At 37.4% G+C, this 19,343-nt stretch overlaps 2 protein-coding genes across 2 annotated transcripts; both read right to left on the minus strand.

Annotated features, from left to right (window-relative positions):
* Nucleotides 1-11,997: 11,997 nt before the first annotated feature.
* Nucleotides 11,998-12,801, minus strand: LOC130465518 (DNA repair protein XRCC3 homolog). The gene is made up of 2 exons (XM_056834309.1): nt 12,690-12,801; nt 11,998-12,545 (listed from the first exon to the last, which is right to left on the minus strand). The coding sequence occupies exons 1-2, from the start codon at nt 12,799-12,801 to the stop codon at nt 11,998-12,000; spliced, it is 660 nt and encodes a 219-aa protein (XP_056690287.1).
* A 507-nt stretch (nt 12,802-13,308) lies between these two features.
* LOC130467716 (protein FAR1-RELATED SEQUENCE 5-like) lies at nt 13,309-16,635 on the minus strand. The gene is made up of 3 exons (XM_056836339.1): nt 15,298-16,635; nt 13,740-15,195; nt 13,309-13,634 (listed from the first exon to the last, which is right to left on the minus strand). Exons 1-3 carry the CDS (start codon nt 16,128-16,130, stop codon nt 13,419-13,421), a joined length of 2,505 nt encoding a protein of 834 aa, XP_056692317.1. The 5' UTR covers nt 16,131-16,635; the 3' UTR covers nt 13,309-13,418.
* Between the last annotated feature and the right edge of the window lie 2,708 nt (nt 16,636-19,343).

Genomic DNA, 19,343 nt, shown 5'->3' on the forward strand with positions numbered 1-19,343 from the left:
AATATTTAGCATATCTTTATTTCCTTGAATCAAGAACTATTCCTATGTACCTTTTCAAGTACCATAAGTATTCTTGATCTCAATCTAGTTGATCTTTACTTAGATCAATAGAGATTGGTATATGTTCGTCATGGCTAAAGTCATACGATACGTTTTTGGCGATCCTCATATTATATCATACATGATAAATTCTTTTGCAGAATAATTCCCAATTGAATTCTATTCATGTAACTTTAGCTTATCTAGTTTCAGTAGATACTAAATTCAGCTAAATTCTTTGACATATAATATAGGTTAAGAATCTTATTTAGATCCTTTGATGTTTAACTTAGTAAATGCTTATACATAGTTCAAACATCCTTTACTTAGATTTATTCACATGGGTCGAATATCTCCAATGGAGATTTTCGTGTTTGATTTAGTAAATGCCATTACTTAATCCAAAACAATATCATAAGATCTTTGTAAATAGATCTTAATACCCAGTATGTACTAAGTTTCGCCATGGTCCATCATTGATGAATAATTTCAAATCTAAGTCATTAGCATTTGAATGTTATTTCACAATAGAGAGATATGTGTGTGATACACATAGGACCAATTAAGTTTTATGTACTCCCACTAAACCTCTTACACATCTATAAGAATCATGTATATTTTATGAAACTAAAATGCTTATTAGCTTCACTTAAAATACAGTTCCAATTCCCAATTGCTTGCTTAAATCTGTACTTAGATTTTATAAGCTAGCTTTCCTTTTCAAGCATCTATTTGGATCCACAAATCCTATGACATGCCATGTACATAGTTTATTCCAACATTTGATTGAGGAATACTTTTGTCATCCAATTGCCATATTTACCAATATGCAATCATTGCTTGAATTATAGACTTGAAGCATTACGATTTTGCATGAGGTTTCAACACAATCCACATTGTGAATTTGCTTGTAACTTTTAGCAACTAATCTAGCTTTGTGTGTGAACACAATTCCATGTTTGATGGTTTTTATCCTTAAAACAAACTTGCAACCAATAGGTGTGAAACTATTCTTGCAAATCAACAAAATTTCAATTTTGTCATCAAAACATTGAGTATGTTTTATGGCCTCTAACCATTTAAAAACATTTGAGTCTATATATGGCCTCTAACCATTTTAGGGAATCTGGGTTTCGTCATAGCTTTCTTACAAGTCACAAACTCATTAATCTACACGATAATAGTTTGACTGCAAGTTGTAGGTTTCTTCACTATTTAATAGAAGAATCTCATAGCTTCATTGACCTGATCTCTATGTTTCTTTGGGTATATAACATCAAACAATAGAATATCAATAGCCACTTGAAAGTCCTTTGAATATTCTGTTCTCCTTGAAGCACTTGTAAAGTCTTCTAAGAGATATCTATTCTTTAAAGCCACTTCTAACGTCCTTAAAGAATAAGTTCGGATTTTCTGAAGCACTTCGAAAAGCCTCTGGAATGTCCGTTTATGTTTGTTGTTCGCCTCGAAAACTTTCGAGGTCTATTTTCTCCCACTTGTCATTTTGGAAACGAATCTCCAAAAGGACATTATTTCGAGCAAACAAACATTATGTTCTCAAAAATTCGTGGTAGAAACAATACCCTTGTGTCTCATTTGAATAAATCACAATGAAACATATATCTATGCTTGGGCCTTAGTTTGTTGAATAACAAACACTAAGCTCCCACTGAGTTTAGGAACTCTTTAGATATATTATGAAAAGATATTCTGAAATTACTTTTCAATAGCTTTGACGAATTTGGTTTAGTTTGGTGGTAGTTGAGCATTTTGTTTTAGAAATTATAGGAAAAGTCTTTATGATTCATCATTGATCGAATCAAGTACTAATTGACTTCGATCATTCCAACGTAGATATGCCATATCTTATGGACCTAGATTGTGAACACACAATCATTGATGATCATATTTGGTCTCAAGTAATCATGAACATGATCTAACCTAGATCTTTATGATTTCTTGCCAAGTGGATTTTATACTTCTGAATCTTTGAACTAGCCAAACAGATTCAAACTTATATCACATTGAGTAAATAAACCTATATTCACTCAAATCCATGTGAAATAATAAAGTCATAAAATCTTTCTTTAGCTTTGAACTCTATTGTCTAGGCGTTCTAACAATAGTTCATATCTTTTGTTACTTTCAACAAGTAAGACTAGTTGTCTTAAAATGATCTAGAAATCAATCAACTTTCAAAAGTTTATCAAAATAGAGCTTTTTGAATGTTAACTTGTTGATATGGTCTAAGCAACAATGCCAAAGATTAGTGGAACTCAAATCAAGGGGTTGATTTGAACCTAGTAAAGTTCTTTAAAGAGTTGTTTGTTTTAATCAAGCATATTGACTCAACCTGTAATTGACCATTTCATTCAAATAAACAAACAAACATTGTCTTTGTTTTTTCTTGAATGTGAGTCTTTCTGTGTTTGAAAACAGAAATTTAGGTATGCTGATTATGGAACAAAATAGCCATTAAGTTCCAGCCTTTGAAAGGACTTAAAACAAACTAGATGACCCTACAACTAATGTAGCATTGCCATGCTTCATTTCCCACTTGTAGGTCATTAGTGTATCCTAGCTTCCATTGTTTGAGTTATTATCGAAGTAAGAACCTCAAGCGGTATATGATACCAAGGAAGTTTGATTGCTAGGTCACTTCTCTTTAAACATAAACTTATAGGTAGAAACGAAATCGTAAATTCCTTTCATTTGTTCCTCGTTTTCCTATTTCTTGTACCTTTTCTTATAGTCTTAAGAATTGAATTCTTTAGTGTTGACTTTTATACTTTGTTAGACATGTCCAATGTCACCAACAAGGTTCTTTACCATTTTAATTTATGTTGAATATTTTGTTTCAACTAGATGATCTTACCAGAAGCTTCTAAAGTTCTCTAAGCATCGATCTATTCGAATGTCTAGGGACTAGACTCATTCGAGAATTAAATGGACAAAGATATTAGGTTGTTAACCATTGGTAAAGCTGAGCGTATTAAACTCAATGCTTTATGATCTCAAAACTACATTGTATTTTGAATTCACAAGCACCAATTGGTTTGCCATTCGATTTTGATCTTCGAAAACAACCATAAAAGTCGCTAAAAGAAACGTACATTTTAAATTGCTCACTTTCTCTCATTTCCGTGAATCGTTCTTGGATTCACTACCAATCGAGGAAATTTACTGTTACCTTTCTAAAAGGATTTACTGCAGTGCAAGATATTTAATTTTAAACAATAATTAAAATATACATTGAAGCATGCAAAGTCTAAACATTTATCATGAATAATAACTTGAAATTAAAGCAACCATGCAATTCAAACAAGTCATTAGCATTTTATTCGAGTTTATTGTTCCGGCAGGTGTGAATAAAATGATTCCAAGATCCTAAAATCATTGAAGAACTAAGCACAGTTTGTCGACTTAATCCTAGAACATCTTAGGTAAGCAAAAGCCTTTTGCTAATAGTCTAGAAACTATTCTTGGTTGATAGGTACGTCTAAGAACTTATTAGGTAAACCTATCGAATTTGCCACGACATAAAAGGACTCCTTACTTATATCGTTGAGTTTCACCAAAACTAACATGTACTCACAATTATTTGTGTACCTTGCCCCTTTAGGACCAATAAGTAACACCTCGCTGAGCGAAAACTATTACTAGATTGATGTAAAGGATATCCAAGCAAGTGTATATTTTGGCATGGCACCTTTTAACTCAATTTTTAAGTTTGGAACTTAAGGCTCTTACTATGTTGGTTAGATTTTAAGTGAACTAAAATCCTTAATCATGCAACATAATCAAGCTTATGATCTCATGCATTTTAAGACATATTTAAAACAATAAATAACTTAAAACATGCATAAGATATTTGTGATCTAGTATGGCCCGACTTCATCTTGAAGCTTTGACTTCAAAGTCCGTCTTGAAAATCTCCGTGGGAGGCACCATTTTCTTCAAATAGGATAAGCTATAACTAATTACAACTATTTGATGGTACGCAGACCATTTTGAATTGAAAAATAACTTTGGTGCTTTAGACCAATTACATTCAAATTAATGGTACGCAGACCATGTTTTCTATCCTATTTGGGCCATACTAGTCACTTCATAACCTGCAAAACAGTACATATACAATATATACCATTCACCCATTCATTATCATGAATGGCCCACATAGCTGGTTAGTAAAACACATTATGCATCACGTAAACATTTGCAGCAATTAATCAAGGGCACCAATAATCTACCAATTATTCAGTCCTTATTAATTCTAATCGAGTTGTTTTAACCTTAAGGATTTGTAGACCTAATCAAGAGTTTATGACTAAAAAGCGCTCCCACTCAAACCAATAAATTCATATGCTTTACTAATTTTAAACATAAAATTGTATTTCTAGTCTAACCGGAAACATACAAATTTAATTAAAATTTAAAGCTCATATAAATTTATAATTGAATCCAAAAATTTAATTTAATTTCAGTCGCATTTAAATTAATTCATGATTTTAATTTTAGTAAAATAATTAGAATAAATTCCATTTATTATAATTATAATATTCAAAATTAAAATCCAAGAAATTAATTCAAATTATTAATTTTAAAATTAATTAAAATTACGTGAACTGAAATTTTCAAATTAAACATTCAAAACGATCTAATCGTAACGCAAACACCCTACGCGTTGCACGCCCATGGGCCGCACGCACACAGCCATTGCTGGCCATGTGCGCGCAGCCCATGCGCTCGTCGCATAGCTGCTGCTGTCCTATCGCAAGCCTCCGCACAGCGCCCATCGTACGCGAGCTATCGCTCGCAGTGCGCGCGCGCGAGATCGCTCGCTGGGCGCGCTGGCTCGCTCGCTGTGCGCGCGAGCCATCGCTCGCTGGGGCGCGACATCGCTCGCTGGGCGAGCGACATCGCTCGCTGGGCGAGCGACATCGCGCGCTGCGCGCGCGAGCAGTGCTGGGCGCAGCGCTCGTGGCACGCGAGCTTGCGCTCGCTGCCGCGAGGCTGCGCGCACTTGTGCGAGGCAGCGCGCGTTGTGGCGCAGCTCGCTTGCTGCCCACACGCGACTGCCTTGGCTCGCCCTTCGCCCATGCCCATTCGTTCATTGCTCGTGGCACACGACACAAGGCAGGGCTGCTGCCTTGTGCTCGTGCACTACGCCCTTGCTCATTGCATTCGTGCCGCACGGGCGACGAGCTCCCTTGCTCGTCGTCGCATGCCCGCATTATACAACACCCCTTAAGGGTAACACGAAGCGTCCATTGCTTCGTGCGTGCAAGTTATTTGAACGAATCGCATAAAAATTTAAAATTTATATTTAAAATTAATGACAAATTAATAAATATTATTAATTTCATAATTTTAGGGCGAAAAATCGAAAATTTATTATCCAATTGATTTCCGATTGATATGGATTCAAGTCTAGGTCATAAAAATTTAAAATTTATCGTAAATTTACAATTTTTATGGTGGTTTTTAATCATAGGTTTCTAATTAAATTACAATTAATTATGAAAATCAAATTAATTCTAAATTATTCTAATTTTCAACAAATTAATCATAATTACAAATTAGATTGCATAATTAACAAGACTAGGCATTCAAACTTGTTAAACATATGCAGTAGGTCAATCAAAAATTCAAGATTTATCAACAGGAATCGCAAATATTTAATTTAACATCTTAAATTTACGAAATTTTGCATTCGAAAAACTAAAACCTTCGAAAAGTCATAGTTAGGCTTCGAATTTGAGAATTCTGGGTTCGGCAGAAAAATACTATTTTTGTCAAAATTTTAGAATGCCTTTTACATGCGGAATTGACACAAAAATCACTCAATTCGGATGAGTAATGAAGAAACTGCCGAAAAACTGCGTACATATAATTAAATAAACGCAATTTGCAATTAATTAACAATTACGAAAATTAATCACCCCTTTTAATTCTTGCAAATTTGTAATATTTAACCATGTTCATGCAATTTAGATTATGAAAATAATAAGGGGCTCGTGATACCACTGTTAGGTTATGATACATATGACACTACATAGATCATGCGGAAACAACCATTAACCCAGGACAACATATTATTTACACATAATCATATAGCATAATTTAGATGCATACTCTTTGTTGCGTGCCCTCCCTAGCTGCGCCCGAACCGAACAAGAACAAGTCTTTTAGGACTCCAAGTGTCGTCCCTCCGTAGATAGTCCACAGCACGTCCGGATCCGCCTTAAGATTGACCAACTAGAATCGCCCTTAAGGTACTAGAAAATTTCGGCACTTTTGAGCAAGATGTGTGTTTGATTTTCTCTCAAAAACTCACTTTTGAATACTTTGAAACTTGTGTATAAATTATGACCCCTAGGCCTTTATTTATAGAGTTATGGAAAAGGAATCGTAATCCTAGTAGGATGCGAATTAATTGGAATTAGAATCCTACATGAATTCTATTTAATTAATTTATCCAATTAGGAATAGAAATTTAATCATACACTGACTCTTGTAGATTCAGGAATCACGCATGAGCACAAACTCACACACACACGGCAGCCACAAGGGCTGCCCATGCGCGTGCGAGCAGCAGCCCGCGCAGCACGGCCCACGCAGCCGTGGCCCTTGGCGCGCGCTGGGCCTGCCTTGCGGTAGGCCTGGCCGCTGCCTTGGCTGGGCTTGTGGCGCGCATGCTTGCTGGGCGATGGCCCCGGCTTCGTGCTGGGCCTTCGTCCGGCAAGCCTCGTCCGATGCTAATTCGTACGATATGCTTCCGATTAAATTTCCATTTCCGGAATCTATTTCCGATACGAACAATATTTAATATTTCCGATTCCGGAATTAATTTCCGTTTCGAACAAATATTTAATATTTCCGTTTCCGGAATTATTTTCCGATTCCGGCAATATTTCCGATTCTGACAATATTTCCGTTTCCGGTAATATTTCCGATTCTGGTAATATTTCCATTTCCAATAATATTTTCCGATACGTACCATGTTTCCGTTTCCGGCAACATCTACGACTTGGATAATATTCATATTTCCGATACGATCCATATTTCCGTTTCCGGCAATATCATCGTTTCCGGAGTATTCATTTCTTGCCTGTGACGATCTTAGCTCCCACTGAAACCAAGATCCGTCGGTTCCGAATATTCATAGATGGAGTATTTAATGCCATTAAATACTTGATCCGTTTACGTGCTATTTGTGTGACCCTACGGGTTCAGTCAAGAGTAAGCTGTGGATTAATATCATTAATTCCACTTGAACTGAAGCGGCCTCTAGCTAGGCATTCAGCTCACTTGATCTCACTGAATTATTAACTTGTTAATTAATACTGAACCGCATTTATTAGACTTAACATAGAATGCATACTTGGACCAAGGGCATTATTTCCTTCAAAAAGTGTCTCCGTTTTGAAAATCTGCCAAAAAAAAAAGTAGCACTCAATCTTCTCATCTCTGTTCACACTCCAAAACCCACCCCAACAAGGTGAACATCCGATATTCGTTCGCCGGAAACATAGGAAAATTCGTCAAGAGTTTCTTTGAGCCAATTGAAATGTAAGTTCTTAATTTGTTTCAACCATTACATAATTGTGTAACCGAAGTATTAATTTCGCCAAAAAGTGAAGTGTTGAAGCTATGTTTGAGTGTTGCATGTAGCTATTCCACATTAAAAACCCGGAATTTATTGATTTGTTCGTGTTGCTCCGTTGTTAATGTTTGAATTGTGTGTAATAAAACCCCCAGGGAGGCAGATCCGGCGCATACGCACTACGATTGCATTCTTAAACTAGCGGCGTGCTACAGGGATGACTCCGACGACGATGACTCTAACTCCGGCCAGCCGCACAAGTCCCAATCCACCCAACCTTCTCAACTCTCAGAGGTACAGTATCACTTAACTTGTAATTTTAGATTTATCGTAACTAATTATTGTTAGTAGCGCTTCTCTAATTAGTGTTCCTATAAAAACCTTTGTTAGCTCGAACAAGAAACTGTCGATCCAATTGGACAGTTCGTGGGCAATGAAACTGAGGTATTGTTTGTAAAACCAGTGAGCCTTGAGTATGAATTACATGTTTATCTTTTTTGAATTTTTTTATTCACTATGTGGATTGATTTTAATTTGTAGGATTCTAATTTCATTGATAAGAACACCCAGAAAAGTAGTGGAATTAACAAGTCCGGTGATGATTTCACTAGCAATGAACCAATTTGTATGCAGCCCTTGTTGGGGGTAAGATTGTGTTGAACTGGTGACTAAAAATTATTTATTGGTTAACTTTTGTTTTTCGTTGTATAGTTATACCTTCTTTACCAAAAAAAAAAACTCTTGTTTTTTTCTGTTATAGGAGTCAAACACAATTAATAGTGTCACTGATGTTCGCGGTGAATTTGAAAACCCCGCATTTGCGGTGAACAATAGTCAACCATTAAATTTCAATTTTGATGATAATTTAACTTTCGAAGATTTCTCACAGGTAATGACTGCATCCCTATATTGATTTGGTTTGATTTATCCATACGAAATATTTAAATCACTTATTAAGAAATAATCACAACACCGCTTGACAACACATTTTATGTTTTGTAGGACAACATATGGAACGACATTAACTATTCCAATCCTGACAACCAATGTGACATACCTTATGAGGCTCCCACGGGCACGAACAGAGGGGTAGGCAACTTTTCATATATTCGTTGCCATTGTTTGTGGGTACAAAGATGATTATCTTTAACCAAACTTTTTGTTGTAGGATATCGAGGGTCAACAAACTAATAATACAATTGAAAGCGATCCAATATTACCCAATGCGGGTAATGCTGCTTCTGGAGTAAACAATGATCTGCCGGTTGAAGAGGGTAAGGTTCAAAACAAGCATGGTCGTCCACGAACGGTTAAAACAGCAACAGTTCAAAAAAAAAAAACGGGTGGTAAATGGGTAAAGGGCGGACCAGGTAGACCACCAAAGGAACAGGGGCCACGAACTAAGGTATTGGTCGTACAACATTATCTGTACTTTGTGTAAATTTTTGATTGACATTATCCTAACTCATTTAAACTATTTTGATTGACATTGTGTTGTAATTCTTGAAATATTTCAGCACACTGCCCTGCGGACGTACCCTGGCCTTGTTTGTGACATCCTAACCGAGTTGTGTCCTATAAGGAAGGATTGGGTCATAGCTGCTGGTTTTGGGTCTATTTTGAACCTAAAAATAAGTAAGGTAGATAGATATTTCATTACCTGGTTAGAGAGTAGGTGGGATTGGAAAAGACGAGTGCTTCGCATACGCGATGATTATGAGATAGTGATTGATGAGAGAATGGTTTCTTGGATCACTGGAATTCCTGTAGGGGTTTATAGAATCCCCTTTTTAAATAAGACCGATAAGGAACTTGGAAAATTGTTTAAGGAGTACGTCAGGGAAAAGGATGGAGGAATAGACTATGTCTGGTTGTATAACAAGTGTTTATGGGAGGTTCAGGATGAGATGGTTTTTCTTCGCGATTTCATACTACTGTCATTTGGTTGCTTGTTTTGCATGACCAAATACAACTTCATATCCATCAAATTATTGGCACTACTGAAATCAACATACTTTACAACACCCCGAGACTGGAATTGGTGTGGGTTTCTTTACGACTGGATTGCAGGTCATGAGAAGGAGAAGGGAAGACCATCTTCGATTATTTTAATGGTTAGTGAGGATAGACGTTGTGCGCATCGTCCGTGTTTTTTTTTTTTTTTGTAATTAGTTATTCCTCCCCGCGAATGATAACTACTCCATCTTTTGGCAGATTGCTTACCTGGACAGGTTAAAGTATGGTGTTACTCCGTTGGCTTGGAAAACTGATACACCTAGATTAGGGGCATGGCTACAAGATGATGTCACAAACGCTATTGCACAAGATTTGGGAACGGATGGCGAATATGGCCATGCAGAGGTAAAAACCAATATCTAACTTTTTTGTTGTATTGAACAATATATGTTATTCAGTAGTGATCATTTATACGCCTATTTAGGTTGTACTGAATGTTGAGTATGGGAAACCATACCCCATTGGCAAGCCGTTAGAGCGGACCCCATGGGATGCCCTTGCTGAACGAACACTTCTTAGTAAGAGGACTGGTACACCAATGTTACCCTCTAAAGCGTCAACCAAAGCGGATAGTCGATCAAGGAACGTGGATTATAGATGCCGGGGCAAGAGGAAGAGGAAGGTACGAGTCTTTATTATATTATTGTTTGTTGTAACTGGTTTTTGTTACAACCTACTTCACCGTGATAATTATCACTAAACTACACAGGCCACACTTGAAGGCTCCGTACAACAAAATGCTTATGATACAAGGCGTGGACGAAGTTATAGAGCTGCCAATAAAAACATTGATGACCTTGATGGTCCTCATCAGGACGAGGAATACGCTACGGGGCCTGAAAACAGAAACCTGAATGAGGATGATGGTGTTGAGGAACCTCAAAACAACACGGTTGATGACATTGACAGTGTTGGAGTTGTTGATGATTACACAACTGGCAGCGATGATGGACTTTCCATGCCAGATGCTTTACAGCATAAAACTGTCATTGAACCAAGAACGTTAAAGATTTCAACTATGATTTTGACCGTGAACAAGTTTCCAAACCAAATGGTGTTTAAAGCTGGTGATATCACGATTGATCGGATCATGCTTCAAACGTCCTTTAAGTCCAAAGGCGAAGTACATGATAATGTATGGGGGTTGCATTTTGTAATTAGTTAATAGGTCTCTGGATTAGTTTTCTCATACTAACATTGTCTTATTGGTTAGGTGATGTCTGCATGGTGCGCGTGTTTGAATGCTGATACGACCTCCGGAGTTGGCATAAGGTCTTACGTGCTTATGCCAGATCTCATGGTAAGCTTATTATGCAAATACATAGTAGTAGACACCCATTAACCTTATATACGAAGTAATGCTATGGATGTTTAAAACGTAGGGTGAATTGTTAGACCTTGAAGAATCAAGTGAGAACTACACAGAAGCTTTGTTAATGAAATCAAAGCAACTACTTGAGGACATCAACTACTACCAGATTGATTTGGGTGCAATACAAAAGGTAAGTAGTCTTATTTTCGCACAGAAATGGTGGTTTACGGCTATTAACTCTATGTTGTGCAATCAGCTTTATGTCCCGATTAAACGCCGAGGACGGTGGGTGGTTGTTAAAGTGGACCGTGTTGCGCATAAGGAGGATCTTAACTCAAATATGTTGAAAATGACTATTTTTGCACCAAGGCAAAAGGTTATGGGTTTAAATGCTACGGATAAATTCGTATACAAACTGGTACGTACTGCTATTTTCGGGAAACATACTTCCGCCTTAATCTCGTATTAATTCGATATAACCCAATTGTAACAGGAACGTATGTTTTTGGGTTTTCAATCGCACTTGGGATTAAAAAATGATGAATTGACCTTAAATACTGCCTCTTTTGATCTATGGTCAAATGGACCAAAAGAGAAATGTCGCCAGGACGGGGGTGTACTGTGTATGATCTACCTCTTGTCATCCGTTGAGAACGTGGCAGAGTGGTTGGAGGTAAGACTATTTAATTTACATGTGGAAATAAGTTGTTTTAATTTTTTTTTATTAATCACTACACTAACCGTGTGTTCATTAATTATGAATAGGGCTACGTAGAGGAGGTGAGGGACGTCCGGAATTACATGCTCGGACGGCTAGTTACAAACCCACACAATGAAATCAAAGTGGACGAGCTAATAAGGAAATTGACTGACGGACAATGATGGTTATTGATTTGGTTGTATGGTAGGATTTCATTAACAAAAAATTTAGTAGCGTATTACTCGCAGCATAACTGCGTCTTTTAAACATGTTAAACATTTTCTAATGTTCATTGGTCTTATTGGCACAATTTCTTAGTATCTTTTAACTACAAACACCGACAATCCCCTCTTCAGTGATGTTGAACATACATGCATCTACCTCTAATGATGGTGAAAATGCAATGTTTATAAATCTGTCAATTTGTTGGGTAAACGAATTAAATCTTTTGGACAACATTAGACGAGTGCGTACATTGCGTGTCCATGAGGCGCCCAAAGCCGGACGGACCTTTCTCCCGGACGATATAATGAAATTTTGCGTTGTATCGTGATCAGATGGAAATACGTCAATCACATTGTTAGCCACAACAACGGCAACATGATTGGATGCGGCAATTTTACGTAACCCATAACCAATAGCTTGTATAAGATCCTTTCTTTCGGTTGAGCCAACAACATTGTTTTCAAAATGACCAGTGAACATACTACCTATTGAATCAATAGCAACAACGCGGATTGGCATTGATGAATTTTGAGACATTTTAATAAGTTTTACAGTCCATTCTAGCACATCCGGTATTTCATGAGGAGTGTCAACTTGCTTTGTAGTTATGTAATCCAAAGGATTTCCATTTAATGTTTCAAGGTCCCCTAAAACATATGGAACTAATCTACTTAAACGACGTATGGGAAAGGGACCAAGTGAATGGATATATATAGCCGAGGAACAAATACCACCCCTTGAAGGCGGCAATTGACAAGAGAGACTAATTTGAAGGCAAAATTGAGTCTTACCTGATGCATTTTCGCCACACACCTCAGTCACTTCACCGATTGTTATTCCCCCACTCAACATCGAATCGATTTCACTGCATCTCGTTGTGATTTTGTTTACACTAGTAGCCATTCTTTGTGATGTAGTAATCTCTTATAATTACTTTTACTTTGAAATGGAGGGATTGAACACACCCTTATATTCACCTAGTTCTAACATGTCATTGATGGATCATGTTGTTTCCAATAAATAATATTCATATATTACAAAAAATAAGGGGCTGAGTTTAGCATGACATGGGAATGCATATTTTGACTACAATGACCAAACACATCATGTTTACATTTGGTAAGACTAGTATAATGAAGTCGTTGTTTTAATAATTGTTTCCCAGTGTAATAGATTCGTTGTATGTACATTATTAAGTAATATAAAGTATACAATAAATAGTATTGTTGCCCACAAATAGCACTGGCTTAGCCTCACTGTCACAATGGTTACTCTTTCCTCCTCATTTCCCATATTGTCTACCCGTTGGTTGTGGGTTCGACGCCTAATACAACTCATTTTGTATTTTTTTTTTTTACACTGACAAAGTAATTGAGGTTACATCAATTACATATATAGACATAACGTAAAGTACATAGCAAAAAGGGAGGATTGGATTAAAAAATTCAATTCTTAAAATACCGTTTAAACGAAAATATATCTTTGAAGAAATCAAATTAAATTACATTTACACAAAACATTCACAATCTGGTGCGCCAATCGTTAATATCAAATTCAAATGACTGTGAATAATCCTGAGACAAATGTAATTGGGACGGGTGTGCTTGAGAACTTTGAGAAGGATGTACATTAGAACTTTGTGGGACGTTCTCCGCATATGTACCCCCAACGTGATTCGCGTGTTGTTGCCTAGCACGGTAACTTGGAAGATTTCCAAATGCGTTGCAAATAAGTTCCTACATTGCACAAACAACATTTAAGTAGAAAAGTAAAGTTATATTTCCTAATGAGGACTTGCATATACGATACGAATCACCAAACAAATAAAATATAAATTTTACCTCATTAGCAATAACTTCCTCTTCAGTAACCACTTTTTTGTTCTTAGAATTCCCACCGGCCTTTCCACCAAAAGGAGCATTCCTTTTTGTCTTTTCCCTACCAGTATGCCGTTTGTCAACCGGTGTTTTGATCCTGTTCTCGTCCACGACCGGTTCTACATCCCTTAATCTGGCTCTCTCACCAAATTCTCGTGGACGTAGCCTTCGACGACCAAATACATTTCTCGCATCTGGGTCCCACCAACATATAAGGTCGTCCCCTTTTTCCCCAGTCTTTCGTATTCCGACTACATCCTCCATTTTTAGCCGCACAACATCCATAGCCTCCTTGTACAACCGAAGTGCATCATCATTACGCATAGCTAATTCAGACAAGTAATTATGCCGTTGTGAAAGCTCTTTGGCTTTGCCCAATCTGATAGATTCAAGAGGGTCGAAGTAAGATACTCGAATGCTCTCGTACGACCTAACACACTTCATCCACCGTTGTAGTATGTACTTTTCTGGAACAAATTGAAAATCCTCTACATCCATTGCACGCATTATATGTCTACAAAGTATTCCCGTAAATTCAAACAAGTTACAAGAGCAATGTAAATCACCATTTTCCTTATCCACCCTAACATCATAACTTTTAAACCTTTTCCGCCAAAACGGTGAGGTTAGTTTTTCATCAGCTCTATACAACACCACTGATCCATGACATGAGGTTTTCGTGACATTTGTGTGTGTCAATCCTCTACGCTCTTTAACAACCTCAGCAAACTTCTCACTAGTGTACGTCTTAACCAATACATACTCAACTAAAACACTCTTATCAACATCAATCTTAGCAGGCTTATCAATGTTATCAAAATTATCCTGTTTCTCTTCCTCAGCTTTTATCCTCATACAATATTCATAATTATGAATGAACAAAACTAAACCACAATCTAAGTTCACGTGAGTTTTAAAAAATCTATTCATACCCTCACTCCTTTGTGTAGAAGACATACCTGCCCAAAACTTTCCTCTATTATATGCCGGAGCCCACTGACGCCTGTTATCATACGCGTCCTTCATCCACCCAGGACCCCTTAAACCGTACTCATCCATCACATGACACCAAGCTTCATCGAACTCATCTGGATCAATCAGATCATGTATTGCAGTTCTGATCAGGGTGTCTATTTTCTTCCAATCACTGAGACTACCTAGGTTCTTACTAGCATTCTGGAGCATGTGCCACAAACATAGTCTGTGACGGACGCCCGGGAAGACTAGCTCAATTGCTCTACAAATTGCTTTGTCTTGGTCGGTTAAGATGCCTAGTGGTGCCTTCCCCATACACTTCAGGAATTCTTCAAATACCCAGACAAATGAGGGAGTATTTTCATGGGAAATTAAGGCCGCAGCAAATATAATTGATTTGCCATGATGGTTTACACCAATGAATGGAGCAAATGGAATCCGATACCTAAAAAAATATAAATGTATTGGATATTACTTTTTCAAACAAATGGACCAAAGTACAATTACAAAGAATTTTAATCAATAAAAACTTAATTAAAACACGTACCGGTTGCATGCGAAAGTAGTATCAAAAGTAATAACATCCCCAAAATATTTGCATGTACCCCTACTACGTGCATCCGACCAAAATGCATTCGTAAAAACACCATCATCATCTACTTGTATTGAGCTATAAAACTCGGGATGCAAATCACGTTGTGCCTTAAAGTAAGCATCGAGTCCTGCGGCATCCGCAGCACTAAATCTTGATGAACGACGTTCGACGTTGATTGCGTTCCTCAAGTCTCTATTATTAAATGTAATATTTTCATAACCTCCCTTTTCAATTAGATGCGTACCAAAGTTCTTACTTATGCTAACACCACCCATGTCATTGATCATCGCCCTCTTAAATGTAGTACCGTCTATACATCTATAATTAACCATCAGTCTACTACAGTCAGGATTTAAAGGATGATTGTGTTGCAAGTCACAAGTCAATATAGTAAATAGCCCATCTCTACTTACACCGTAAATATTCATCTTACAACCGGTCACATTAGACCCAACACCTTTTTTCACCCCTCCCTTCTTGCATTTTAATCTAATAAGTTCCATCATATGAGGCTTTGCCTCATACTTTCCCACACCAGACTTAGATACTCCCTTTTCTTTGTACTCTTTTTTCAGCTTATTACTTTTGATAAACATCTCAAATCCTTCTTTGAAGGCATACAACTGACAAAATTCGAAAAACTCATGGCCCGTTGTAAAACACATCCCTACACTAGGGGGGTTAACGATAACTTCTTGTCCATCAGTTATTAATCTATATTGTGAGCTTTCAGGAACATTTTCATTCAGATCAGGGACACTTTCGTTTAGGTCTACCCAAGCCATACAGAACTCCCACGTATATCACTGTTGTACAAAATACGAAAAACGTTTAGGGTTTTATACAATGCTGCCATACACCGAATTATCTGGCACGGTATTTATATATAAAACATACAAACATAATATATACAAGGAAATTTATAATAAACTAACAATTTATTGTTTAACCATATGGGGTAGCATACAACTTATAACGTTCTTAATACTACGTAAATATAGAATTTGTTGAAATTATCAAAGAAAAACGCCTAGTTATCTCCGTCGTTCAGATCTACGTTCTCACCAACAACAAAGTATGATTCATCAATATCAAGCAACTACAACTTATCATCAATTCAAACAAATTTAATTACCATTAAAAACACATTCATATACCATTGTTTTTTTCAGGAATTTATGAGCTAGATTTGACAAAATCACTTGAACTAAAAACTTACATTATCTTCGATGCGGGATCTCGAAGCTGAATTTCGAAGCTGAATCACCATGTAGCAGTTCTACAGTTCTGCTAAAAACTCTCACTAGTGGAAAAAACCCCTGTTGTAGCCCCCTTGTTGAGGGGGGCATACATAAGCGCGCCTCAATAGCTACTTAGTCAACGCGGGTCAAATATTTTACTATTCTGTTGAGGCGGGCTTTTTTAGTGTTCGCTTCTACAGAAGCTGTTGAAGGGGGCTTTACTTGCCCGCCTCAATAGATAGAAGCTGTTGAAGGGGGCTTTTAATTGCCCGCCTCAATAGGGTCTATCTGTTGAAGGGGGCTTTTAATTGCCCGCCTCAATAGGCTACATTAAATTTTAAAAAAATAAAACCACCGCCAAACGTACAGATCGATAAGCTTCTCTTCTCTTCACTTCTCTTCTCTTCACATCTCTTCTCTTCACCGCGCGACTCCACCACCACCATAACCACCACCACCACCTTCCTCACCGCGCGGCTCCACCACCACCATCTGAAGGAGAGTTTCCCCACCGTCGTCTTCCCTATCTCGGTTGACTCTGTTTCACACAGTGCCGCAATATATCAAGGTTAGGTTATAATTGATTCTTGTTTTGCTTGGTCTTAAAATTCAGTTTCTCTTCAATTAGTTGAGCATAATGAGTTGATTATGCAGAGAATTTAGGCTAATGTTTCAATATTGGATGAATTTACAAATTAGGGTTTGATATTTGTGGTTTTTCTAGTTCAGTTACAAAATAGATGTTAGGTTAAATTTTTCTAGTTCAGTTACAAAATAGAAGTTAGTGATATGGGTTTTGTGTCTAAATGATGAAGGTCTCTTTTATGGTGATGGTTTATGTAAGCTATGTGAGTAGCTCGATCCAAAGTATGCAGATGAAATGAAGTGTTTGAACTTTTAAGTGGAGCGAATCGATATGAATCTGTTGAAAATATGTCTGCATAAAATATACTCATGTGTTCATTGTAATATTGATAGTTTATTAATGATGTAAACTAATCGTTGATATTGGATTGTAGCTTTATAGGCTCTAAAATTACCATAGCTTGATGTATTCACTATAGTATATTGTGATGTTTTTTGTACACGCTTATCTACAATATTCTGATGTATGACAGTGGAGACTGTTGTTGCTGCTGCTTTGATTTTCAAGTTCTTTTAGTTCCATTTTTATTATGCTACAATATTGCTCTTGCTATTGTTGAGTTCCTATTCTGGGGTTTTGTGAGATCGGAAACTGTCCATAGACAACTGCCTGTGGGGCTTTGACAGGTTCAACAAGGACTAAAATAGGTGCAACAATAAACTTTGTCACCTTCTACTTGGTTGCATTGCCTGTACTAGTTGTTATGGCATTTTCGGTCAAGGTTGGATTTATCGGTCTGTGGTTTGGGCTCGCAGCAGCTCAACCAGCTGGTGTACCTGATGCAACCAGCTGGTGTACCTGATATAGCCTGCTACAGTATCTGATAATAACGCAGATTGTAAACACTTCTTTATTGCAAGTATTATGTTAACGGTGTGAAAAAAACTAGTCTGCCCCCCTAGAGATTTTTTTAGTCTTTTTTTGTTTCTTGGTTAAAAATTTAATCAAGCCAGGTCGTCGAGCACCTGTCAAAATTTGAAAATGTATGCACAGTCCGCAGCAAACCTCCGTGCCTCTTCCTTTGCCGAGGACCAGTCTCATATTAACTAGTTCTACTTACAAGGCTTTTGACTATGGCTGAGTATGAGTAGTGCCAGGTGCTTGTAGCTTAACTCTTGCATAGTTGCATGCATAGGGGCTCATTCAGTTATCCATCCTGTTGCATGGAAACAAACTGTGGTTTGATATTTAACTTAAGAAAGGACTTTAATAACCAAATTAGGAGATTCTATAGCTATGTTATTTTATGTGGAGCTTTTTCCTTTCTGTTACTTTTCAACTAAATCTAATAGCATTTGCTTACTTCTAATTTTCAAGGGAGATGAAGCATCATTGCAAAAAGCGCTGCATTTGGTGTACAACCTCAATCAGGACTGTGTAGATGTTCTGTTTTATGCTTCTTGGTGCCAGTTCTCGAGGAACTTCAGACCAAGCTATTCAACCCTGTCTTCCTTATATCCATCTATTCCTCATTTTGCAATAGAAGAATCAGCCATCAGACCAAGGTTTGGACTTAAAACCAAATCTTAGTTTTTTTTAACTCACCAGTTCTACGCACTGATCTGCACAGCTCAGATCAGAACTGTGCAGATCAATGCACAGAACTGATCAGAACTGACCAGTTCTGTGCACTGATCTGCACAGTTCTGATCTGAGCTGTGCAGATCAATGCACAGAACTGATCAGAACTGACCAGTTTTGTGCACTGATCTGCACAGTTCTGATCTGAGCTGTGCAGATCAGTGCACAGAACTGATCAGAACTGACCAGTTCTGTGCACTGATCTGCACAGTTCTGATCTGAGCTGTGCAGATCAGTGCACAGAACTGATCAGAACTGACCAGTTCTGTGCACTGATCTGCACAGTTCTGATCTGAGCTGTGCAGATCAGTGCACATAACTGCACAGTTCTGATCAGTTTTGTCCACTGATCTGCACAGTTCTGATCTGGGCAGTGCAGATCAGTGCACAGAACAGAACTGATCAGTGCACTGAGAAGCTAAAACAGTACTTCATGCATGTAAATTACACCTTCAAACATGTAAATTACACCATACTGTAAGCAAAGTATCAAATTGTAAACAAAGTCATCTTCAAAACGGTTTTTATGT

The sequence above is a fragment of the Spinacia oleracea genome, chromosome 1 (genome assembly GCF_020520425.1).
Source record: "Spinacia oleracea cultivar Varoflay chromosome 1, BTI_SOV_V1, whole genome shotgun sequence".
NCBI lineage: Eukaryota > Viridiplantae > Streptophyta > Magnoliopsida > Caryophyllales > Amaranthaceae > Spinacia > Spinacia oleracea.